This window comes from Mastigoproctus giganteus, chromosome 14 (genome assembly GCF_048544385.1).
Source record: "Mastigoproctus giganteus isolate SK-2022 chromosome 14, ASM4854438v1, whole genome shotgun sequence".
Taxonomy (NCBI): Eukaryota; Metazoa; Arthropoda; class Arachnida; order Uropygi; family Thelyphonidae; genus Mastigoproctus; species Mastigoproctus giganteus.
In genome coordinates, this window is record NC_143588.1 from 123,607,059 (window position 1) to 123,633,280 (window position 26,222).

The 26,222-nt window shown below is 38.8% G+C and overlaps 1 protein-coding gene across 1 annotated transcript in view; it reads left to right on the forward strand.

Annotated features, from left to right (window-relative positions):
- The window catches only part of LOC150075707 (calcineurin-binding protein cabin-1-like), a 1,104,404-nt gene that overhangs the window by 500,320 nt on the left and 577,862 nt on the right, over positions 1-26,222 (forward strand). The window contains exon 24 of the mRNA XM_090388624.1: positions 12,503-12,627. Within this exon, the coding sequence (XP_090244750.1) occupies positions 12,503-12,627 (125 nt within the window). The remainder of the gene's footprint in view (positions 1-12,502; positions 12,628-26,222) is intronic.

The following is a 26,222-nucleotide window of genomic DNA, read 5'->3' on the forward strand; positions in this document are numbered from 1 at the left end:
AGGTTTCCAGATCTGTACCCAAGGTATGGCCTGACCATTGCCTTATGCAAGGGGAAAATCGCCTCCTAATCCCGCTTGCAAAATTCCTGTATCATTGACTTATCTACAACTGACAATGTCTCAACAACGACTCTCCAATTTTGCAATAATTTCAATAGAAAATGATCTTTTGGAATTAATAATCAAATGAAATAATTAATAAATAAATATCTTAAAGCAAGGAAACATAAATTTGTATATAATTTTTGTTAACATTATAATTTTTCCTTTTACAGTCAGTCCTCGTATAACACGTGTTTACAATACACGAATTCGATCATACACGATTTATAAATAGGGGAACGATATCTTATATAACACGAACTGAATTCACTTATGCACGATTCGCCTTTGTGTTTAAAAGAAATGGCAGTCGAACGCAGAATCACCCCAACCCAACGCAACACGATAGGAATGAAGAGAAGATTCTGAAAATGTATTTGTTTTTTTATATCAGTGAAGGAGAAACACATTTCACCATAATAACGTAAAAACCAACACAATTCCAGCTATCGGTATAATCGCAAATGCAATTAGATTGAATTTACTACCAGTTTATAACAGATTCCACTAGCAGAAACGCAACTGGAAATTGTGTTTATTGTTTTATGATAGTAACCTCTAGAAATGTGCTTTAGTAAAATGTGAGGTGTTAATAGTGTATCTCTGCCTTTACGGTGTTGTTTATTCAGTTGCTACACGTGCGCAGCTTTGTTTATGTGTATCAAGCGTGCCTCCTCGTTTTGTATTTGCGCTTCATTCCCTAAAAATGAGTAAAATACTTAAAAGGTGTGAAAAGGAAGTGTCCTGGTGAAGACACTGCAGATTCACAGAGAAAAACAAAAGCAATATCGATAAACAGAGGCGGACTGGGTGAAAAATTCTTACCCGGGAAAATTTATAGTGGCCTCATACTACCGTTTATGGCCAACATCACACCGGCCTCCGGCCCACCGAGATTTCCCCCTGTAAGGCTTATGGTCAGTCCGCCTTTGTCGATAGAGAAAAAAAATATGAAATTGTGAAACGCTTTGAGCGAAATGAAAGACCATGTGATATTGCACGTGCTACAGGCCTAAATGAGGCAACCCCGAAAATTACAAAGAATGCAGAGAAAATAAAAACTTTCATAGCAAGAACAACTCAAAGTGTAATTAAAATCCATTTGATCAAGACACAAAGAATTGGAAGAGATGGAACGGCTGTCATCTGTTTGGATAGAAAATCCAAAAAAACAAGTTTGCTTACGATAGAAGCAAAAGCATTAGCAATATTTTATTACATAATAGTCGTAATAAAATACGTAAGTATTTTATTACGACTTATTAATTATTAATAATTAATAATTATTTATGCCTTATTTTAGTTTTTAATCCAAAATATTTTGGGGCGGCAAATTTGATTTCACTTGCTGGTGGCACATAGGATCGCAGCGGCCCCGACCATAATACTGCCTCCACCAAACTTGATTGTTGGGAGGATACAATTGGGAAGGAACTGTTCCCCTGGCATTCGTCACACTCAGGAATGGCCATCCGAGTGGTAGAATGTGAACCTTTACTCATCTGTCCGTAGGACTATTTTCCACTGCTCTCCAGTTCAGGATTTGCGATCCTTACACCTTGATTATCTGCGTCCAGCATTTGTTGAGGTGATCAATTCTGGTGAAATGATGTGTTGCATGTATAGGATCAATTCAATGATGTGCTGCATGTATAGGACCTGTTTCCTTATCCATGGAGAGGTGTCTGGATATTAATGGTAAGGCTGTATATTATCTGTTACAATTTCTTCCCACTGAAGGCCTCTGCGCAAAGTTTCAAATGCTGCCAACGTTTTGTGTTTGGAAGGTTTATTATTGCCGTCATTCCCTTTGTTGCCCTCATTTTCATCCAACTCACCATCAATATTGTCACTAGTTCTTTCAATATGCTCCAAAATTTTGGACTCACTTTGATATTAAGCTACTATGACATAATTTTCAACTCCTGAAAATTCGTCAAGAACAATTTCTCCACTGATCAAACCTTGCTTGGAACTCTTCCCAAGAATGCTCAATGTCTTATAGCAGTTCATCCCTCTCATTGCTGTTAATTGGCATTTTGGTAACACCTGCTTTTGCGAAACAATTCTTAATCGTTGTTTCCGCCACATCTTGACTCCACACTTTTGCAAACTCTCATATATGCACAACCACAAATCTATAACAGAATCTATAGGTTGGTTGGTTTTCATTCTCAGTATTTTTTTTTTTTTTTTCCCGTATGTGCCTTCGGTAGTGGATTTTCATATTTTTGACCTATTGGCTACAGTTTAGACGAGGTATCAGCAGGGAAGAAAACAAGCTTCACACTTGTATGTTTTGAAATTACCGAGTGAAGGTGGGCAGGGCAGTTGTTGACAATCAACACAATTTTTCTATTTTATTTTTCATCTCTCTCTTGAAATTTGAAATTCACGTTTCAAACATTATTTTTTTTTTCAAAACTCTTTCTTTCCAATTGATACAGCCTTCTTTGATTGCAACTCCACTTTCATCAGAAGTAACTTGTTCGAGTACACCATGGTGCTCTTTAAATTTGTCCAACAAAGCAGAATTGGCTTGGAATGTTTTATGTCCCAGATAATATGCATACTCCATTGCCTTTTCTTTTAATGGCTCTGGTATCAGCATGTTTTGGTCTCGAATCAATTTCATCTACATCTTCACCAAGGCATAATTTCACACTCTTCCAACTGGGTCCCGTTTCCCCAAACAGTTTGAGTATTGAAACATGGTTTTTCTGAATGGTTGACATGCTTCTGCCAGGGATACCAAATTTAAAGTGATTTCTTTTTTTCTAATGTCGCAATCTACTGGCAGGGATACCAAAGCACTATTAAGCATGTCCACTTTTTCCAGTACACTCAAGGATTTTCTCTTAGACGTTGTAAGGTTACTTGCACAGTAGCTGAAACAAAGCTGATTTATGGACTACCTACCATACAGAGACAGGTGAAATTTAGTGAATGTGTGAATGTCTCATTTCTTCGAAACAACAGGTGTATTTCCCGGATAAGAGAAATTTAATCTCTCCTAATTCGCTAATAGGAAGCTTACAGTAGAAAACGATTGATCAGACCCAATGTCAGTGTCCGGAATATGCCTAAATCTTTGCCAATGGCTGTGGACACATAGATTGCAGTTGACCAGGGGGGTTCCCCCCTCATCTCTGCGTACTATGCATTGTGGGTATGAAACAGAACACTGTCAATGCCAGAGGTTAAAGGTGTATGGATCTTGTATATGTGTAGTGTCATGTACCATTGTTACTCTGGTCATTTGGCCACTGGGCCCCTAAGGAGACCCAAAATTGCCCCATGGAAGCAGATCAGGTACATCGGTATTATAGTTATTTACTCTGGCAGGTCCTGCTACCTAATTTCCTGAGATTTCACGTATAAAAAAAAAAGAAAAAAAACGCTATAGATAGGGGTCTGTCTAAAGGAGTAATAGTTATGCTATTTGACGTCTAAGTTCTTGGGTGTAGAGTTAAAGCAATTTAACAAAATAATTCCAATGCTAGTTATAAGTTAAAATTATTCCAATGCTAGTTACTGAAGATTGGGGGAAAAGACAGATACGGGGTCCATACAGAAGATGACCCCCAAATCAGTGGAACAGGCCCAGCCCCACAAGAGTGGAAAGAGGGGCGGCCAGTGGAGGGGAAGACCAGTGTAACCTCTCCCTCCCGCCTGGGGAGTGGAGGCAAAGTACCATGCAAGGGAGCATGGCTAGGAAAGCATAATGACAGCAGCAGGTGGTTGTGTTCCACCTGGGACAGCATGCCGGCTAGGAACATCCAACAGCATGCATGACCTTGGGGTCCATAAGGTTCCCACTGCCATTCATCTATCTGGTGGAGAGGCTGGAATAGAGCATGCAATTTATATCATTCACTCACATACCATTTTTATTTATTTATTTATTATTTTTTAATCTTTTATAGTTTTTTCTCATCCTACATTTCAAGGCATTTTACAATTCTACATTTTACAGTTTTTACACTTAACAACTTTTTCATACTGCCACCCCCACCATTCATCCATCTTTCTCATTCACACCAGGGAGGGGTGACTTTTTAAACAAGCAAAATTTATACCAGGCTGTCAATCCTGCCTGTCCAATTATTGCTTTTAAAATAATTCAATGCTTGCTTAACCATTGCTTTAAAGACAAAGCAACAATTTAAACAAGCAAATAATTTAAAGAAAGGGCAATTTAAAAATACATACAAATAATCAAATTTAGGAGAATATTTATCTACATATCTAATTGAACAAAAAAATAAAATAAAATAAACTTATATAACAATTATACTAATACTATTTATTTTTTTCAAACTTCCTGTCATACTTTTACATTCTGCTTTCGATATTTATACATTCAAGCCACTATTTCTCGCATTCATTCACTTATCCAGGCATACACTTTTACACCCTTACATTCACTCACACTTCACAGTCATTCGCTAATTTTACTTAATTTCCATATTTACTCTTTCAGCACTCGCCCTTTTTCACAAAGAATTATCATTCACTCACTCTTCCTAGCATTTCCTTTCGTACTCTCATCTTTACATTCACTCCAGTTCTTGTTCATACTAGCATACTTCAGAAACCTGCAGCTTACTAGTTTTTTCCAGCTGACAGGTAACCCTGACTGCCTGTCTATACCAGTCTCTTTAAAGTCCTTTCTTTGAGTGTTGTCATGTTTGGGAACTCAGTCTGTTTTCTTTGGATGTATGCTATGATGAGGGCAGCACCAGCCTGCCTTTATTTCCATCAATCACATTTGGTTATTTTCCTACCTCTATGGTGCTCTGGCAGTGAGGCAAATGAGTCCTCAGAGGCAGGGCATCAAATCTGGTAAAGTTCGGTAATTTCTGGTCATTTGGCCACTGGTATGTTCAGGTTTGTTCAATTCAGGTATGTTCAGTCATGTAGAGATTTTGTCATTCACTGGCCATGGGGAGGGAAATGGGCTGGTTATATATTTGGTCTATTGATTTAGTACAGGGGTTGACCAGTGTGACTTCTCAGTACAGTACTTTCTAGGGTGTATAAGTTTTACTCAGTTGTGAGCTGTGAATATTTTAACAATGGGCTCGCACTTTTGCCGACTTTTTGATGTGAGACATCCTTGTTGGGGGGGGGGGGGTACTTACCGAGTAAATCTGATTGATTGGTCATGGAAGTGATATCATCCGAGGCGTCTGCCAGAGGTGCTTTCCACACTCCGACCTCTAGTCTGTGTGGAGCACTCACTAGTAGTATGATTAGAGTGCATGACGCATTTTTCATGACCAGCACGATATCTTGAGTTCTAACTTTTTGGAATTTTTGAATAGTATGACGTCACAATCATACTTCCTGCAGTTACTACTGCAGTAAGTATGATTGCAAGTATTTGACATATGACTGCAACAATATAAAGATTTGTCAACAATTTCTTATTTCATCTCACATTTTCGCATACGCAGCTGTTCAGCTAACATTCCATTGTTAGGTGCCCTGGAATTTAGATAAGTTGCAGTAGCAAGTATATGTCTCATTAGTTATCATAAATCCATTTTATATTGTCTTCCAGAAATTATTGGAATTTGTGAATGATCAATAAAATATTTACAATACAAAATCTCTTATTTCGTAATCAATATATACAAATCAAAATATCTAAAAGAAACGCGAACCATGTTTCACATAAACCATCTATGTACTCGGCAGACGTGCGACTTTTTTATTTTTTTTTATAACTAAAGAAATATAATGAATACATTTTTTTTCTTGATAAAATTTTAATATTGCAAATAAAAAATAGCATTAAAATATTTCCGATATCACAAATAACGAATTGTCACAAAACATTCTAGAATATAAACACAAATATTACATAAAAAACAAACTGTTCTAGAAAAGATACACGAAAATCACCTATCACACTAAAAAAATTATTACACAAATATTAACGAAAAATTTATTCTAAAAACTGCCACATGCAATTTACTTCTTTATTAATGTTTGTTTTCGATTTTCTTCTTTGCTCAATAGCTGAGTTATTATTACAAAGGAATGATTTGACATAACGATCCGGATCAAATCGAAGCAATGGTTTTCCATTTAGATGTATGGTCATAATCTGCAACGTGTTTAATTGTCACAATATTATTCATTACGCTGAAAGTTCGCTCAGCTTCAGCACTGCTAATCGCAATGGTTTCAAATATATTTCTGACTTTCTTAATTGAAAAGGGAATTTCACTCAATTTTAAAGATAAATTGTCTTTGATAAAATCTCTAAAATCATTATTTTTTATTTCCTATTTTATCAGAAAACAAATTTCTTATTCGGTTTTCACCATCTTGCAACCGAGACGAAAGTTCTTTCATATTCCATGATTTCCGTTAGCATAGGTTTAAAATTTCTTTCAATGGTATCATTATTTTCTTTATTTAATTTAAAATCAACCTGTTGCATTAATAACTTATCCTTTTAGAATAAAACAATGCATTTAATAACTTGTCATGTCATGAGGTAATTTTGCTGTTTTTACTTTTGATTTTGATTCCTTCAGATTCTTTCCACTTCAACATGTTCTCAATTTTAGCTTCACAATATCCGTCAAAATTTTTTTTAAATTAGCAATAACATTGATAGTTTGAATAATTAATTTATCTGCTTTTACCATAGTGAATCTCTAAAGCTTCTGAAAGGTAAGAGAGCTCCTACAAGATGTCGATAATTAGTGCTAAATGGTTAAGAAATTCCAGATTTAAAAGTCGATTTAATAATCCGGAATATTTAACTTCTGATTCACAATGTTTGCACAATGCAGAATAATTCCCTTAACCCACAATTACCATCTGCAAGCTACAAGCTGCTCATCGTAGCCCGAACACACAACTGATCTTTATAGTTTCCACCTCAAGTTCTTTAGCAATCATCTTTAATTCACAAAGGGTTTTTTTTTTTTTTTTGGAGATTGGTGATATCACAGAGTATTACTATGTGTATGTGGGTGATATAATCCATACGTTTTTTTTTTTTTTTTTTTTTTTAAATTATTTCCCGTATGCCATTATATTTTAGAACATTTTCTACACAGTGAAAGCTTCGACGAAATTTCAAAATCTGCCAACATTTCATCTTCATAAAGTTTGTATAATAAATCCCCCCCCCCCAAAGTTGCTACTACCACTAGTACTTTGAATATTGTGCAAAATGTCGGAATCACACGGATATTCAGCTGCTGTGACCATATAAACATAGACAGGAGAAATTTACTGAAAGGTGTGGATCACTCACTTCTCCGATAAACATACACCCATTTGTCGGAGTAAAAGGGGACCACAACACCGCTTGTCCAGAGACTATTATCCATGTTGGGAATCTTCTTAATCCTCTGACTGGCTATGGAAAGCATATTGGCTAGCGTGATTTCTCGGTATGGGACTGCATAGGTTTTACGGACACCACTAACATTGTGAAACGGTAATGCCTTTCACCTTTAATTCACGCTTTCTAATTACCTAAACTGCCTAGTGGCCAGAGTTGAGAACAATACATACAAAGTTGTCTCTCGTAATCCTTTTGTTATATGGAAATTTTCTTTGTTCAATGAAAACTACTGTATTTTAAAAGTAATTACCAAGAGGAATTTTAAAAATAAAATCAAAAATGAAGTAATTTTAAAATACATAACCGATCGAAGTAATTTTAAAATACATAATACATAATTAAAATACATAATTTTAAAAAGTAATTTTAAAATACAAAGTGGGATGACCTGCGAGACTTCTTTTCTTCTTTTCCTTGGTCGGATTACTGTTTCAAAACTTCTGATGTCAATGTTTGCTCAGATCGTGTCAGAGAAATTATTCTAGCAGGAATGGAATCCCTTATCCCACACTCCACTTTAAAATCTCATCCTTTATCTAAACCTTGGTTTTCCTATAAATGTGCTAAGGCTGTTCAAGAGAAGAATGTTGCATATCGTAATTGGGTGGTTTCTAATTCTTCAGTTTCATTTTCTGCTAAAACCAAAGCTCGCAACAGTTGTAAAGCAGTTATTAATCAGTTCAAACTAGAGTTTGAACAGGCTAAGAGTAGAAAACTTGCTTCTTGCCCTAATGGTAGCCGAGCATTCTAGTCTCTTGTCAAAGCCATTGGCCGCAACTTTTGCCCGTCTTTGCTCCCACCTCTGTCCAAACCAGATGGTTCAGTTGCCACTTCAGCCAAGGATAAAGCTGACCTGCTAGCATCCCATTTTTCTTCCAGCTCATGTATTATTGATCTTGGTAAAACACCTCCCACCATTCCCAACACACTCCATTCAATGCCTCCTGTGGTCTTCCGTCAAAAGGATATCAGAAGGATTTTGATGTATCTCGATGCTAAGAAAGCTCCAGGTCCTGATGGTATTTCTCCACTTGTTTTCAAAACCTGTGCTCCTGAACTTAATCCTATTCTTTGCCGCCTTTTTTCACTTTCTTATTCCAAAGTTGTTTTTCCTTCTGCTTGGAAATTTGCTCATATCCAGCCAGTTCCTAAAAAGGGTGACAAATCCCTCCCATCCAGTTATCGTCCCATTGCAATTACTTCTACTCTTTCTAAAGTAATGGAGAAATCAATTAACCGCCAACTCTTAAACTACCTAGAAACCTTCCGTCTGATCAACGATCACAAGTATGGATTCCGTCAGTGTCGATCCACTGGAGATATTCTGGCTTATGTTACCCATTTATGGACTAATTCAATGGAAAGGTTCGGTGAAACACAAGTAGTTGCTCTTGACATCTCAAAGGCTTTTGATCGTGTTTGGCATAAAGGTCTTCTAAACAAGCTTCCATCTTATGGTTTGCCAACTGTTTTCAGTAATTGATTATCCAGTTTTCTCTCTGATCGCTCACTGAGGGTGATGGTAGATGGCTCTCTGTCTTCTAAATTCTCCACTAATGCCGGTGTCCCCCAAGGCTCAGTTCTTTCCCCCCACTCATTTCCTCTTGTATATCAATGACCTTCTTCTGTTGACTGGAAATCCTATCCATAGTTTTGCCGATGATAGCACATTGCATTCAACTTTCCATTTTGAGAAACCTTGTCCTGCTCAATCAGCTTGAACTTCTGGAAAATCTGCTACCAATTCCTTAAATGCCGATCTTCAGGTAATTCTCCAGTGGGGCAAAGACAACTTAGTTGATTTCAACCCTTCTAAAACTCAGTCTTGTCTTGTATTTCGCAAAAAGGATTCTTCTGCTCCTATGCTTATCTTTAGACACTCCGATTTCTAGGCAAAATAATATATCTCTTTTGGGGATTACCCTGACTTCTAATCTCTCTTGGCACAAGCACATTACAAATATTGCTTCCTCTGCATCCAAAAAACTTGGTTTTCTCTTTCGCTCTCGGCGTTACTTTTCTTCCAAACAGCTGCTCACTCTGTATAAATCACAAATCCACCCTGCCATGGAATATTGTTCCCACATCCTGGGGTGGTGCTCCCAAAACCTCTCTCAGGCTTCTTGATTCCATTCAGAAGAGGGCAATTAGGTTAATTAATGATTCATCTCTAACAGAGTCTCTCCACTTGCTTTCTCATAGATGTACTGTTTCTGCTGCATGCCTCTTCTACAGATACTTCCATGGGCACTGTTCTTCTGAATTGGCTTCTATAATTCCCGCTCTCTCTCTTTCAAATCAGTCCGAACACGTGCCGCCACTAGCCAACATCCATTTACTGTCCATCTTCAAACCCACAGAACCAACTTTTCATCTTCCTCATTTATTCATTCAACTGCCGTTTTCTGGAACAACCTTCCTTCATACGTATTTCCTGAAAATTACAATCTACAGAAGTTCAAGTCCAATGTCAACAAATATCTTCTTTCGTCTTCTTAACCTCAAACCCAAGCATGGTACTAAGTACTATAGGTTCTAATACCTCTCGTGTTTGGGGTTCAAAAAATAAAAAAAAAAAAAAATTGCTGCCAACCATTAGAGGCCATTTCAACCTGCCAAGTAACTGCATCTTTCAGGACGACTCTGCTCCTTGTCATTGGGCGAAAAGTGTAAGTTGGCACTTCTGTATTAGCATTAGCATTAGTAGAGGCATTTGATGCAAGAAAGCAAGCTTATGCAGCATCAGCCAAAAAAAAAAAAAAAAAAAAAAAACCACTTCCACTTCACCCCTCTGTTCGTTCGAAATACCTGTCCAGCTGAGCCTTAAACTCATTTAGGCTATCAACTTCCACGACAAGGGATGGAAGTCTGTTCCACCAACCAACCACCCGCTGGCTAAAGGCAAATTTCCGCACGTCTATCCTACATCTGTCTTTCCTCAATTTGAATTTGTGCCCTCTCAGGTGATTATTCTGAGCAAGAGGAAGAATCCCATCAGCATTGAGCATGCTCAAACGATTCAAGGCTTTATACACCTCTATCAGATCACCTCGCTGGTGCCTAGTCTCCAGACACTGTAATTTGCAATACTTAAGCATTTCTTCGTAAGAGCACCCTTTGTTCCATTCACTAATCTTGTTGCCCTTCTCTGTACTCGTTCCAGCAGCTCTACATCATTTCTTGAAATGAGGCCTCCAGACCTGTAAAGTACTCTAGGTGTGGCCTGACCATTGCCTTATACAAGGGAATAATCACGTCCTTATCCCTGCTAGAAAAATTCCTATATATCATTAACAATACACCATGAGCTACTCTTGCAGCCCGTCTGCACTGCTCAGAGAACTTCATATCTGCCTGCACAACCACCCCCAGGTCCCCTTCATTCTCTACCACTGTCAGTGTAGTACCACAGAGTTGAGGTTCTCTGTGGTACTACAGTAGTTATTTGTGTGTAGTACCACTGTAGTTATTTTACCTTCATTTTTGTAGGCCGCCGTAGCCTAGTGGTCAGGTGCGCGGGTACATAAGTACACGTGCCTTGAGTGACCGGGATCCAAGCCCGTGACTGCTGAATATGGTGCTGTTTCTTGTATTCTGTGTATCTTGTAAACTCCTCTGACCATTTGGTCGTCCGGGAGTATAAACAGAAAGGAGAAAACCTTCATTTCTGCATTAGAGGTTTGACAGTAATGTATTTACATTTTTTATAGGTGAAAAAAATGTATGGGAGAATGGTCCATTACAACTCTTAGCTGGCCAGGAAGCAGCCAGGAACTGAATCCTGTAGAGAACCGTTGGCACTGTGTGAAATCTGCAGTTGCCAGAAAGAAACCAAAGACCCTTTGTGAACTTCAGGAAGCCATAATTATTGTTTGGAACCAGGAACTGTCAGTTGATTATCTTCAGAAATTGATCTTGTCAATGCCTCGATGGTGTGCTACTGTCATCAGGGCTAGAGGAGGTTCAACTAAATATTAGTTTGCACCTAGTGAACTTTTCATTTTATTTTCCATTTAAAATGATAAACCATTGTGTTTACCAAAACTGTTGTATAAAGGTTGCAAATGCTCATTTTGGAATATTTTGAGAGCACCTTTCAAATATTACTTAGCTTTGCCTTAACTATTAATAAGTGTCCTTTGTTTATATTTCTATTTGTGATGCTAGTCATTAATTTAGCATACCATTACAAAAAAAGGGTTAGAAATGTGAAATTCCTAGGTGATGACTTTCTTTGAACACCGGTGTATTTAAAATGAATCTTGTGTTACAATTAGCAGTCAATGTCTGGCTGTTTAGCTAATGGGATGCAAAGTTAGGAAGGTAATTAGGATAGCAACAGACATTCCTGTCCCCGTATTGCACTAATAGCTCAGTGTTGAAGAATTATAGGGGTAGGAAAGTAAAAAGAATATGACTGAAGAATATAAAGCTGGTGCTCAGGTAATCAGGAAGTGCAAGTTCCCATCCATGTTAGTAACAGCCTTGCACTGGGTAGGTGTCTGCATTTGGAAGCCTCCGTAGCCGAGTGGGCAGGAGCGGGAGTGCAGTAGCACACGCTCTTTGAGTAGACCGGGGTTCAAGCCTCTGACTGCTGAATACAGTCGATCTGCCAACCCGCACTGGACCAGCGTGGCAGATTATGGTCCATTTCCCTCAGCATGAATTGTTGAGGAGGCTTCCATCCTGCAGTGGGTTGATAATGGCTGCACTTTACTTTTTTTTTTTTTTTTCCTGTATATCTACCGAAATGTTACAACTACAGTTTTTAAATTTAAATTTTTTTAAACTTATGCAAAAAATGCCTTTCAAATAACATATATATATATAAAAAGAGCTTTTCTAGTTATTAGAAATTTCATTAATGCATCATTAGAAATTTTTAAGCAGTCACACATACTTCATTATGTTGCCTGTTGTAAATCATGTTGATTTTTTTAAATTATATTGTCATCATTAAATATGTTGTAATTCAGACCTTCAGAAATATAAAGATTTTTAATTGATGCTATTGTTGCTTATTAGGAATGTTTGAAATGGGGTGAAATATCCTTCAATGAAGCTCTTCATCAGTACATTAATGCTAATACCATTTCATCCAAGACTCAGTGGATTGACACTTTGACACGATTGTTAACCAGCTTGGACAAGTAAGAGAATATTCATATGAGAAATATTTTAAATCATAAATAAACGTTCTGCTTCTAAATAAAGATAAAAATTAATGCAATTCCAGAGGTTTTTTTTAATTATAGGAGGCTGTATTTGTAGTTTGGATATCAGAATAAAAAATTCATATGCTTTTTCTGTTACCATGAATTTGATTTTTCTGATCTCTGCCTGATTAGTTACACATTATTTAGCACTTGTTAAAAAGATAGAGGAGATCAGTCATTAGCCTTTGGTTAGCTAATGTTTAAATGTTTCTTTGCAGATTTTTTCGATTTTTACATAATAGGAAAATCATAAATGAAATAAAAACTTTTTTACAATGATAACCCACCATTTGGTACTGCATATTTGAAATTCTATGCGGGAAGGGGAGGGCACCTTCGTAGCCAGGTGAGCAGGAGCAGCAGTCTAATCACCACTTCTTGATTAGACCGGTGAGCAGGAGCAGCACCGGTCTAATCAAGAAGCGTAGGACATGCTTCTTGATTAGACCGGGGTTCGAGCCCGTGACCACCAAATACGGAGGATACGGAATCAGGGAATGACCACTGCGTATCCTCAGTGCAATATGGCCTTAGTTGCTAATGCGCCTAAAAACCAAATAACAACATTACCACAACAGCGGGAAGGGGAATTTTTTTTTTTTTTTTTTAATGATAAAACCCAAACATGAAAGATAGAACCTATAGTACTGCCGTGCATGGGTTGAAGATTGGATGTTAGAAATTTCTTGTTGACATTTAGATTCTCTGATTTCTGTAATTTATAATTTTCTAGATTGTAATTTTCAGGAATAGGTTGTTGTTGTTGTTTTTGGTTTTTAGGAGCATTAGCAGCTTAGGCCATATTGCTCCGGGATATGCGGTGGCCATTTCCTGACCTTTCCGCATCATCCGTATTTGGTGGTGATGGGCTCGAACCCCGGTGTAATCAAGAAGCGTGTGCTATGCACTGCTGCTCCTTCCCACCTGGCTACGGAGGCATCCAGGAATAGGTGAGAAGGAAGGTTATTCCAGAAAGCTGTAGTTGATGGGATAAATGAGGAAGAAGAAATGCTGGTTCTGTGAGATTTGGACAGTAAATGGATGTTGACTGGCTGCGGCACATGTTCCATCTGGTTTGAAGCAGAAAAGGGAATCGCAGAAGCCAATCCAGATGAATGGTATCCATCAAAGTATCTGTAGAATAAAGCATGCAGCAGAACCAGATCTTTGAGATGAAAGAGTGGATAAACTTTTTAAGTCATTAATTAACCTGACTGCCTTGTTTTGAATGGAGTCTAGAAGCTTGAGAGAGAGAAGTTTCACGACACCACCCAGATGTGGGAATAACATTCCATTATGGCAGATTTGAGATTTGTACAGGGTGATTTGTTGTTTAGATGAAAAATAATGTTGAGAATGAAGGAATATACACAGTTTTCCTTCAATATTTGTGATGCTGTTATGCCAAGATAGATTAGAAGTAAGGGTCATCCCTAATAGAGATATGTTATTTTGTCTTGAAATCTGATTGTCTGCAATAGACTTTTTTTGTGAGATATAAGACAGGATGAGTTTTAGATGGATTAAAATTAACTAAGTTATCATTGCCCTTTGGAGAATTATTTGGAGATCAGCATTTAAGAAATTGATTTTAGATATTTAAGAAGTTGAAGCTATTTGTGCAGGGCAATTTTTCTCAAACTAGAAGGTGGAATGCAATGGGTTGTCATCAGCAAAAACTGTGGATAGGATTTGTGGTAAGTAGAAGGTCATTGATATACAATGATATACAAGAGGAAAAGAGTGGGAAAAAGAACTGAACCTTAGGGAATACCACCAGCAAATTAGGAAAACAAATCTCTTTAAACTAAGAAAAATGGAACTAAAGTGTGAGGAAACTGAGAATGATAGAGGACATGTCTGCAAAATGTATCTCACTGGAGTGTTTACCTGTTGCCAAAGAGAAAATAAAAGGAGTGGTGGGACTTGACTATAGAAGTAGATCAGTGAGAAGAGAATTGGTCTTTACAAGGTCATCACTTTGTCAATCACTAGTATGAGTATGTCAAGAGTGTGGATTATTAGAGGTGTGCAACAGCCATGTGAACTAGCAAAAATCTGGGTCAGATTGATCAGTAATGAATTTGATTTATCTAGGCATCACATTCCAAGAGAAGTCTGACATTTAGTGTGAGGATACTCAGATTTCTGTTTGGTTATGTCCAGTACTTCCATGGTTTGTATTTTGTGGTCACTGTTCAGTTTCATCAGAATTTTAGCTTTATTTGTTAGGGTTCTGTGAGTGTGGAAACAGCCGTGTGTGGGCAAACATTCACTGTGTTATGCTATAGGAGTATAAAAAAAAAGCATACATATGGAAGATATTGCAGTGTCCATATCCAACTGATGTTGAACCATATTTCACTGAGCAGCTCTGCTGGTAGTCAATAAGCATGCACGCACGCACACACACGCGCACACACACGCACGCACACGCACGCACACACACACGCGCACGCACGCACACACACACGCGCACGCACGCACACACACACACACACACACACACACACACACAGTTGTGCTTAAGGACAAACATTTAGAACGGTTGTGTGAATTTTTTTTTTTTTGCTCATGCTACATAAGCTCATACGCTTGCTTTCTTGAATCACATGCCATGACTGTTTCCTCCTACTTCTGACTCTCTCTGGATAACTCAGAAATTTTTTTTAGCTGGTGAAGCACAAGTCTCAGGCTTCCTTGCACTATGTGGCTAATAATAATTATAATAATTATTATTATTATTATTGTTATTATTAGCACCTGGTAGAGTAGTTCACCCAAATGATAAGGCACCCAGAGATAATCCTGTAGTTTCTCACTCAAGGAATGACATATCTGAAGCCTAAAGACAAACACACAGGAAACCCAGTGAAATATAAGCCAATCACCTACCTCCCAACAATGTACAAGATCCTGACCAGCTGAATAACCAGGAAGATATCAGACCACTTGGAGAGCCACAACATAATGGCCGAACAGCAGAAGGGATGCAAGGAGCAAATAACCATAGATGCCGCGATTATGGAGCAAACCTACAAGAAGCGCTGCAAAATGTACGCTGCTTACATCGATTACCACAAGACCTTCGACTCCGTTCCTCATAGCTGGCTAATAGAAGCACTGAACATTAGTATTAGTAATGGCCGCATGGTGCAAGAAAGCCTATGGCTTATGCTGCACCAGCCAAAAAAAAAAAAAATAATAATAATAATAAAATAAAAAATCCGAAAAAAACAATGATAAAAACAAAAAAATAAAAAATAATAAAATAAATAAATAAATAATAATAATTAATGAAAAAAGAAAAGGAAATTAAACCTATCATCCTATGCGCTTCCCTTACCCGAAAGTACTATCCAGATGACATTTGAATTTCCCCAAACTGTCGGCCTCTACCACCCATGAAGGCAACTTATTCCAGTAATTTATAACTCTCTGGCTAAAATAAAACTTCCTGCAGTCCAATCTAAACATTCCCCCCCCCCCCCCCCCGTAATTGAATTTATGTCTCCTAGTTCTAGCATCATTTATAATCTTGAAAATTTCGTCCTCATTCATATACTGATGCCTCTCTGAGCCTTAAACACCTCAATCAAATCTCCTCTAAGGTGTCTAGTTTCCAAACTCTGCAACCCACATATTCGAAGTCTTTCTTCATAAGGACGCCCTTTTGCCGATCTCACCAGGCGAGTTACCCATCTTTGCACCCTTTCAAGAAGCTCGATGTCTTTCTTTAGGTGCGGTCGCCATACTTGAGCACAGTATTCCAAGTGTGGTCTAACATAAGCCTTATATAATGGGATTATCACGTCCCTATCTCTACTTGCAAAAGTTTGATAGATCATCGATAGGACACCATGGGCCTTCCTTGCAACCTGTTTACAATGCTCAGAGAATTTCAAGTCTGACCGTATCCTAACACCCAAGTCCCTTTCCTCCAGTACTGGGTTTAGTTGAATGACACCAAGTGAATAAGTTATTTCGGGATTACTGTTTCCCAGGTGTAATACCTTACACTTTGTTGGATTAAAGCACAGCTGCCATTTTTCTGATCATTCCTGAAGTCTATCTAGGTCTCTCTGAAGAAGCTCAGCTTGACAGTGATCATTAACTACTCTACCAATTTTAACATCATCTGAAAATTTAGACATCACGCCCTCTATCCCTTCATCAATGTCGTTTATGAAAATTAAAAACAACAGTGGTCCTAATACTGATCCTTGGGGAACCCTACTTATTACATCAACCCAATCTGAGGAATAGCCATTTATCACAACCCCCTGCCTCCTGCCCTGAAGCCATCCTTCTATCCATCTAAGGATTTTCCCAGTGATTCCAAGCTGTTCCAGCTTATAAAGCAACCGCTCATGTGGGACTGAGTCAAAAGCTTTCCTGAAATAGCGACCCTTTCGAAATAGCGAACCAGATATCTTAAACATGATTTTCCCTTTACAAAACCATGCTGAGTATTCTTGAGAATTTCAATTAGAACCAAATTATCTTGAATTCCACCCTTGATCATTGCCTCCATGATTTTCCCTACTACTGAAGTCAGACTGACAGGTCGATAATTTCCAACTTCACTTTTAGAGCCACCCTTATGTATGGGAGATACATTTGCACTTTTCCAATCCAAGGGAATCTCCCCAGAGTCTAGTGATGCTCGCATAGTTAGCCTCAATGGTTCAATGCACTCGCTTGCCGCCTCTCTTAAGACTATAGGGTATATTCCATCAACTCTAGGTGCCTTACTGGTCTGTAGACTCGAAAGTTTTTTCATTAAATAATCTTGTGAAATTTCAATATCATTAATTACATATTTTTTAACTTCGCTCCCACAATTTCCCATTGCCACAAAAGGTTTTTAATTTATAAATATCAATGCAAAATAACTGTTGAGTTCATCTGCAACGCCAGCTGGTGTATTTAATACTATCCCCTTTCCCTTACATAAAGGTCCGATCTGGTTTGTTCTGATCTTCTTGACATTTATATATGTGAAGAATTCTTTATCTCCCCCCCCTCCCCCTCTTTGCTCTGTTTGCTAGTGATTTCTCATAAACTGCCTTTGCCTATCGAACCTTTTCTGTGGCTCTGTTACACATCACCTAGTAGCTGTTATAGGCTTCAGTACTTTCTATTGTTCTGTAACCTTTCCATGCCACCTTTTTCTGCTCAAGTAATGTAGTAACTTCACTATTAATCCAACTTGGAACCCTCCTCGTGGAGTATTTTTTTTAATGGTATATACGCATTCAAGGCATCTGTGATTAGTGTTTTAAAAGCGTACCACAGTTCAAATGTATTCATTTTCTGCACGATATCTACCCACTTAATAGAGGCCATGTAGTACCTTAAGGCGTCGTAATTTCCTTTTCTGAAATTAAAACCCATTCCTTTGCCTTTTACTTCTGCTACCTCTCTTGTCATCATCCACCGTAGAACTCTGTGATCACTTCCTGCTTCTGGTTCCTCTACTGTCAGCCCTGTTATGTCATCTGATTCATGTGTGATGATGAGATCTAGGATATTCTTTTCTCTAGTACTTTCCCTGACATGTTGATACAAATAACTGTGATTTAGTTGATTTAAAAATTTTGTTCCCCATGTCGAGTTTCCTTCCCATTTACTCCAATCAATTAGAGGCAAATTGAAATCACCCATAATAAGGCATTGACGCTTACTTGCTCATTCCATTTGCATGTAGAGGCTTTTCTCATAATTTTCACAATCACCTGGTCTGTAGATTAGTCCTACTCACATTATACCTTTGGGTCCAACTATCTCACACCATACAGACTCTATACTAGTATGTGAAATGTCTGAATCCGGGAAAGCTATCGTTGCACTCAGGCTGCTTCTGATAAGAAACCTTACCCCACCACCCCTTCTATCTACCCTATCCTTCCTAAATACATTATACAAGCTGTACTTAAACTCATCATCCCCAATTTCCGGATGGCACCATGTCTCTGTAAGCCCTATTATGTCCGCGTTACTTGTTTTTAACCAGCAGTTCGAATTCGCTCATTTTATTGACGACACTTCTAATGTTACTGTATAAACAATTAAGATTTACTCTTCTTGTATATTTAACAACCCTAACACAACCCTTGAAGTTTTTTAGGCTCTCTTCCCTGATATTAGCTACCCACTCACGTGAAATGTTTCTGCCCCCAGAACATCTAGATAATACGTCCAGTTGGGGTAACAGATAAGAACTCTTAAGGTATGTGCAAGAGTTACTTTGACCAATATTGTCAGTAAACGTGTGTCAGTATTACCCACAACCCTCTAACTAGCAGTATCCCTGAACCTTTAAGGTACCCTTAATACTGGCAAAAACTTTTGCACCACCTTTGTTTAAGTGTATCCCTTTCTACAAAACAAATTCCTTCTACCTACAAGTGTGGGCCATGCTGATAGAAATTCCCCCCCCCCCCAAAGCCTTGCAGATTCCTTCAAGTCTTGAGTTAATCCACAAGGCTCTTAACATATAATCCCTCCTATCATGTCTGGGCAGAATTCAGACACATAGACATTATGGCCTAGCTCGAGACATTTCCTCAGCATGGTCCTGTATTTTTCCAACAAATCGTCAGATCGTGTATGTTTAATATCATTAGTCCCCACATGAATAATAATATTTTCTTTACCCCCTTTAAAATCTGACAATCTGTTGGTGACATCATCAATAGTTGCTCCCGGCAGACATACCCTGGTTCTGCTCCACCTATCCTTATTACAAAAAATATTCCCCGTTTCCCTGACAATGGAGTCTCCTAATAAAACAATGTCCTTTTTAACCAGAGTAGTTTGCACTTGGTTTTTCTGTTTTGAGGCTCGATTCAGGTGTGCATCACTCGGTAGATTGCTGGAATTCTGAGTCCTTGACGAGCTCCCAGATGCATTATTCTTGAGGGCAAGCACCCGTTTTTTCAGGGACTCAAATTGTTCCATCAGTGCACTCCTTACATCGATCACAAAGAAAAGAATCCCAGGTGAGGTAGGATTAGTCACCAGGTCGACTTTGGAAAACGTTCCACAGGTTCCACAACGGATTAAATCATTACTCACCCGTAAATCGCCATCGGCTATTTCCGTGTGAGTCACAATACCCTGTGACGTGTTTAAGGCAGATCTCGTAACTACCATTTTAAAATTAAATAAATATCAATGAAAGTTAACTTTAAAAAATTATATCTATAATATTATTAAAATGAAACTGTTACAGGAAAACCTATAACAAAATAATCCAACAATATCTAAATAAATCAAATATTTAAAAGCACTATACAAAAGTAAACCACTTAACTGAGGAGCCCTAAGTGCGTCCGCTCACCTCGAATGCCAGCCAACATCTACAAAGTCAATCCGATAAACGTCCTATGAGAAATGATGGCGAAATGGAGTACCAGCATTAATGTTGAAAACGTCACAACCAGACCAAACCCCATCAGAAGAGAGATCTTTCAGGGAGATGCCTTGAGCCCATTGTGGTTCTGTCTAGCACTTAACCTGCTATCTACCGTGTAGAACTGCGGCAAATACAGATATAACCTCAAAGAAGGAAGGAATAAAACCTGTACACCCTCACCCACCTGATGTACATGGATGACATCAAGCTCTACGCAGGAACCGAGAAGTACCTGCAGTAACTACTCCAGATCACTGAAGAATTTAGTGATGATATTAGGATGGAATTTGGTCTGGATAAATGCATGACCCACGGATTACATCAGGGAAAATTAGTCAGCCAAAACTACCAGCTGCAGAGTGGTAAAGAGATCGAAGCCATGGTAGAGAGAGAGAGAGAGAGGCCTACAAATACTTGGGGATGATGCAGTCTCAGCAGTTACATCACAAGGAAATTAAGGACTGCCTGACCAAAAAATACCATCAGAAGCTCAGAAGCCTGTCGAAAGCAAAGCTGAATGGAGGGAATACAATTAAAGCCATAAACACCTATGCAGTCCCAGTGCTAACATACTCTTTGAGGTCCTTGAGGTTGTCACAGACATTCTCTCAGATATGCCAGACAAGCTGTACTTTGCTACCTGGGAGTCTAAAATGCTGATGGAACTGATATTCTGGTGACACTCAAGTCAAGAGAACCCAATTTCAACGAAGTCCGGATGGTCTGTGACAGCCAAATCCTCTGCTTGCACCTTCACAATGGTGAGACTGTTATTAATCCTGGGTATAACCTCCATGCACATGATAAGTGACCACCCATGTCTAAACCAACGTAAGCAGGGGGTCGAGGTGTGGCACCCACACCACATGGAGGAACGACGCCCCTCTATGTTACCAGGCAGTACTAGGTTGTAGATGACTCACATCAACCGGTGAAATACCACCAATTTGCTTATTGGAGGCTTGAAGTGGTGGAACCCATGTTTACTCTCTAGAGCCAAGTTCCGGTCAACGTTTCCTCATCTCTTCCATCATGCAGTATGATTGATGACTTTTGTGGTTATAATGAACGTCGTGGTGGGATCCAATATTCCTTACATTTCGAGGGTACAGCTCTAAAACGGTGTTCGCAGGCCGGCCGCTAGTTAGTACACCAGACCGAACCTATTGGTAACTCTCTAGGAGGCTTCCGGATCAGCTAGTGTATAATCTTGCTACCTCTACTCTGCCAGATAGTGACTGGAGAGAGTCCAAGTAGTGTGTATGTGGGGAGCATTGTCGAGGCCACGTTATGTGAAGGATCTGGGTATATTCTTACCATGTGTACACCATATCCAAAAATTTCATTACTTCGTACTGCATGTCCCATCCACTTTTCTTACTATTGAACACACCATGAATTGTCAAACTAATAGAGCAAGCTTATCTGTGAAAAGATCTAAACCTCCCAAGGACTTCCTAATTCATTTCACAAATATACGTGGTCTCAATTCTAATCTCAACGATGTCCATTTCCACTTGCAGTCTGCCAAACCCCATGTACTTCTTCTGACAGAATCTCAGTTATCAGTTGATTCAACTACTGTTCATATCATATGCCCAAATTATTCGCTGTATGATTCCTTTTGCCTCAAAAGTGGAACTTGTGCATATGTCCGTTCTGATATTCCCTGTCAGAGACTTGGCAATTTGGAATCTCCTTTCTTTGATCTTCTCTGGCTTAAAATCTCTCTACCTACTCCAGTAATCACTTGGAGCTCTTTGACTTCCTCTCTTTGCAACTTGACTTTCTCCAGTCCAAATTTCCAAACGGTGAGGTAATTTTCCTTGGTGATTTTAATGTTCACAACTCCAGCTGGCTACTGTTTTCTAGTCACACCGACCCAGCAGGTCGCGCAGAGAATGAATACAATTGAACTGTGGTACGCTCTTAAAACATTAATCACAGATGCCTTGAATGCGTATATACCATTAAAAAAATAATCCACGAGAAGGGTTCCAAGTTGGATGAATAGTGAAGTTGCCACATTACTTGAGCAGAAAAAGGTGGCATGGAAAGGTTACAGAGCAATAAAAAGTACTGAAGCCTATAACAGCTACAAGGTGATGTGTAATAGAGCCACAGAAAAGGTTCGACAGGCAAAGGCAGTTTATGAGAAATCACTAGCAAACAGAGCAAAGAGGGGGAATAAAGAATTCTTCACATATATAAATGCCAAGAAGAGCAGGCCAAACCAGATCGGACCTTTACGTAAGGGAAAGGGGATAGTAATAAATACGCCAGCTGCCGTTGCAGATTAACTCAACAGTTATTTTGCATCGATATTTACAAATGAAAAGCCTTTTGTGGCAATGGGAAATTGTGGGAGAGAAGTTAAAAAATATGTAATTAATGATATTGAAATTTCGCAAGATTATTTAATGAAAAAACTTTCGAGCCTACAGACCAGTAAGGCTCCTGGAGTTGATGGAATATACCCTATAATCTTAAGAGAGGCGGCAAGCGAGTGCATTGAACCATTGAGGCTAATTATGCGAGCGTCACTAGACTCTGGGGAGATTCCCTTGGATTGGAAAAGTGCAAATGTATCTCCCATACATAAGGGTGGCTCTAAAAGTGAAGTTGGAAATTATCGACCTGTCAGTCTGACTTCAGTAGTAGGGAAAATCATGGAGGCAATGATCAAGGGTGGAATTCAGGATCATTTGGATCGAATTGAAATTCTCAAGGATACTCAGCATGGTTTTGTAAAGGGAAAATCATGTTTAACAAATCTGGTTCGCTATTTCAAAAGGGTCACTCACGAGCTGGATTTAGGGAATAATTTCGACATTGTTTATTTAGATTTCAGCAAAGCTTTTGACTCAGTTCCACATGAGCAGTTGCTTTATAAGCTTGAACAGGTTGGAATCACTGGGAAAATCCTTAGATGGATAGAAGGATGGCTTCAGGGCAGGAGGCAGAGGGTTGTGATAAATGGCTATTCCTCAGATTGCGTTGATGTAAGAAGTGGGGTTCCCCAAGGATCAGTATTAGGACCACTGTTGTTTTTAATTTTCATAAACGACATTGATGAAGGGATAGAGGGCGTGATGTCTAAATTTGCAGATGATGTTAAAATTGGTAGAGTAGTTAATGATCACTGTCAAGCTGAGCTTCTTCAGAGAGACCTAGATAGACTTCAGGAATGGTCAGAAAAATGGCAGCTGTGCTTTAATCCAACAAAGTGTAAGGTATTACACCTGGGAAACAGTAATCCCAAAATAACTTATTCACTTGGTGGAGTTCAACTAAACCCAGTACTGGAGGAAAGGGACTTGGGTGTTAGGATACGGTCAGACATGAAATTATCTGAGCATTGTAAACAGGTTGCAAGGAAGGCCCATGGTGTCCTATCGATGATCTATCGAACTTTTGCAAGTAGAGATAGGGATGTTATAATCCCATTATATAAGGCTTATGTTAGACCACACTTGGAACACTGTGTTCAAGTATGGAGACCGCACCTAAAGAAAGACATCGAGCTTCTTGAAAGGGTGCAAAGAAGGGTAACTCGCCTGGTGAGATCGGCAAAAGGGCGTCCTTATGAAGAAAGACTTCGAATATGTGGGTTGCAGAGTTTGGAAACTAGACACCTTAGAGGAGATTTGATTGAGGTGTTTAAGGCTCTGAGAGGCATCAGTAAAATGAATGAGGACAACATTTTCAAGATTATAAATGATGCTAGAACTAGGGGACATAAATTCAAGTTACGGGGGGAAATGTTTATATTTTACTGCAGGAAGTTTTATTTTAGCCAGCGAGTTATAAATTACTGGAATAAGTTGCCTTCATGGGTGGTAGAGGCCGACAGTTTGGGGAAATTCAAATGTCATCTGGATAGTACTTACGGGTAAGGGAAGCACATAGGATGATAGGTTTAATTTCCTTTTTATTTATTTTTTATTTTTTTAAATTTTTTTAATTTATTTTTTAGTTATTTATTTATTTTTTGATTTTATCATTGTTTTGTTCGGATTTTTTTTTGTCTGGTGCAGCATAAGCCATAGGCTTTCTTGCACCATGCGGCCGTTACTAATACTAATACCTCATTGTGTCAAATTCATCTGTTGTCTCTACCGTTCTCCCAACTCCACTAATCACTTGGAGCTCTTTGACTTCCTCTCTTTGCAACTTGACTTTCTCCGGTCCAAATTTCCTAACGGTGAGGTAATTTTCCTTGGTGATTTCAATGTTCACAACTCCAGCTGGCTACTGTTTTCTAGTCACACCGACCCAGCAGGTCGAGATGCTGAGGGTTTTGCAATTATTAATGACCTAGCACAGATTGTTCGTTTACCTACGAGAATACCAGACAATCCTACAGCCAATACACTTGATCTTTTTCTCACAAAGAACCTTTCTAAGTACATGGTCGAAGTGAGAGGTCCTTTAGGCACTTCAGATCACAACTTGGTTATCGTCTCTTCTCCAATGGAACCTTTATCTCATGGCTGTTCCCAACCACGTGTTGTTTGGCATTACAAGAATGCAAAATGGGATGACCTGCGAGACTTCTTTTCTTTTTTCCTTGGTCGGATTACTGTTTCAAAACTCCTGATGTCAACGTTTGCTCAGATCGTGTCAGTGAAATTATTCTTGCAGGAATGGAATCCTTTATCCCACACTCCACTTTAAAATCTCGTCCTTTATCTAAACCTTGGTTTTCCAATAAATGTGCTAAGGCTGTCCAAGAGAAGAACGTTGCATATCGTAATTGGCTTGTTTCTAATTCTTCAGTTTCATTTTCTGCCTACACCAAAGCTCGCAACAATTGTTAAGCAGTTATTAGTCAGTCCAAACTAGAGTTTCAACAGGCTAAGAGTAGAAAACCTGTTTCTTGCTCTGATAGTAGCCGAACATTCTGGTCTCTTGCCAAAGCTATTGGCCGTAACTTTTGCCCATCTCTGCTCCCACCTCTGTCCAAACCAGATGGTTCTGTTGTCACTTCAGCCAAGGATAAAGCTGACCTGCTAGCATCCCATTTTTCTTCCAGCTCATGTATTAATGATCTTGGTAAAACACCTCCCACCATTCCCAACACACTCCACTTAATGCCTCCAGTGGTGTTCCGTCATAAGGATGTCAAGGATTTTGACGAATCTTGATGCTAAGAAAGCTCCAGTTCCTGATGGTATTTCTCCACGTGTTCTCAAAACCTGTGCTCCTGAAATTACTCCTATTCTTGGCCGCCTTTTTTCATTTTCTTATTCCAAAGGTGTTTTTGCTTCTGCTTGGAAATTTGCTCATATTCAGCCAGTTCCTAAAGAGGGTGAAAAATCCCTCCCATCCAATTATCGTCCCATTGCAATTACTTCTACTCTTTCTAAAGTAATGGAGAAATCAATTAACCGCCAACTCTTAAACTACCTAGAAACTTTCCGTCTGATCAACAATCGCCCGTACAGATTCTGTCAGTGTCGATCCACTGGTGATATTCTGGCTTATGTTACCCATTTATGGACTAATTCAATGGAAAGGTTCAGTGAAACACAAGTAGTTGCTCTTGACATCTCAAAGGCTTTTGATCGTGTTTGGCATAAAGGTCTTCTAAGTAAGCTTCCATCTTATGGTTTGCCAACTGTTTTTAGTAATTGGTTATCCAGTTTTCTCTCTGATTGCTCAATGAGGGTGATGGTAGATGGTTCTCTGTCTTCTAACTTCTCCACTAATGCCAGTGTTCCCCAAGGTTCAGTTCTTTCCCCCCACTCTTTTCCTCTTGTATATCAATGACCTTCTTCTATTGACTGGAAATCCTATCCATAGTTTTGCCGATGATAGCACATTGCATTCAACTTCTCGAAAATCTGCTACCAATTCCTTAAATGCCGATCTTCAGGTAATTCTCCAGTGGGGCAAAGACAACTTAGTTGATTTCAACCCTTCTAAAACTCAGTCGTGTGTTATATTTCGCAAAAAGGATTCTTCTGCTCCTATGCTTATCTTTAGTGATACTCCGATTTCTTGGCAAAATGATATATCTCTTTTGGGGATTACCCTGACTTCTAATCTCTCTTGGCACAAGCACATTACAAATATTGCTTCCTCTGCATCTAAAAAACTTGGTTTT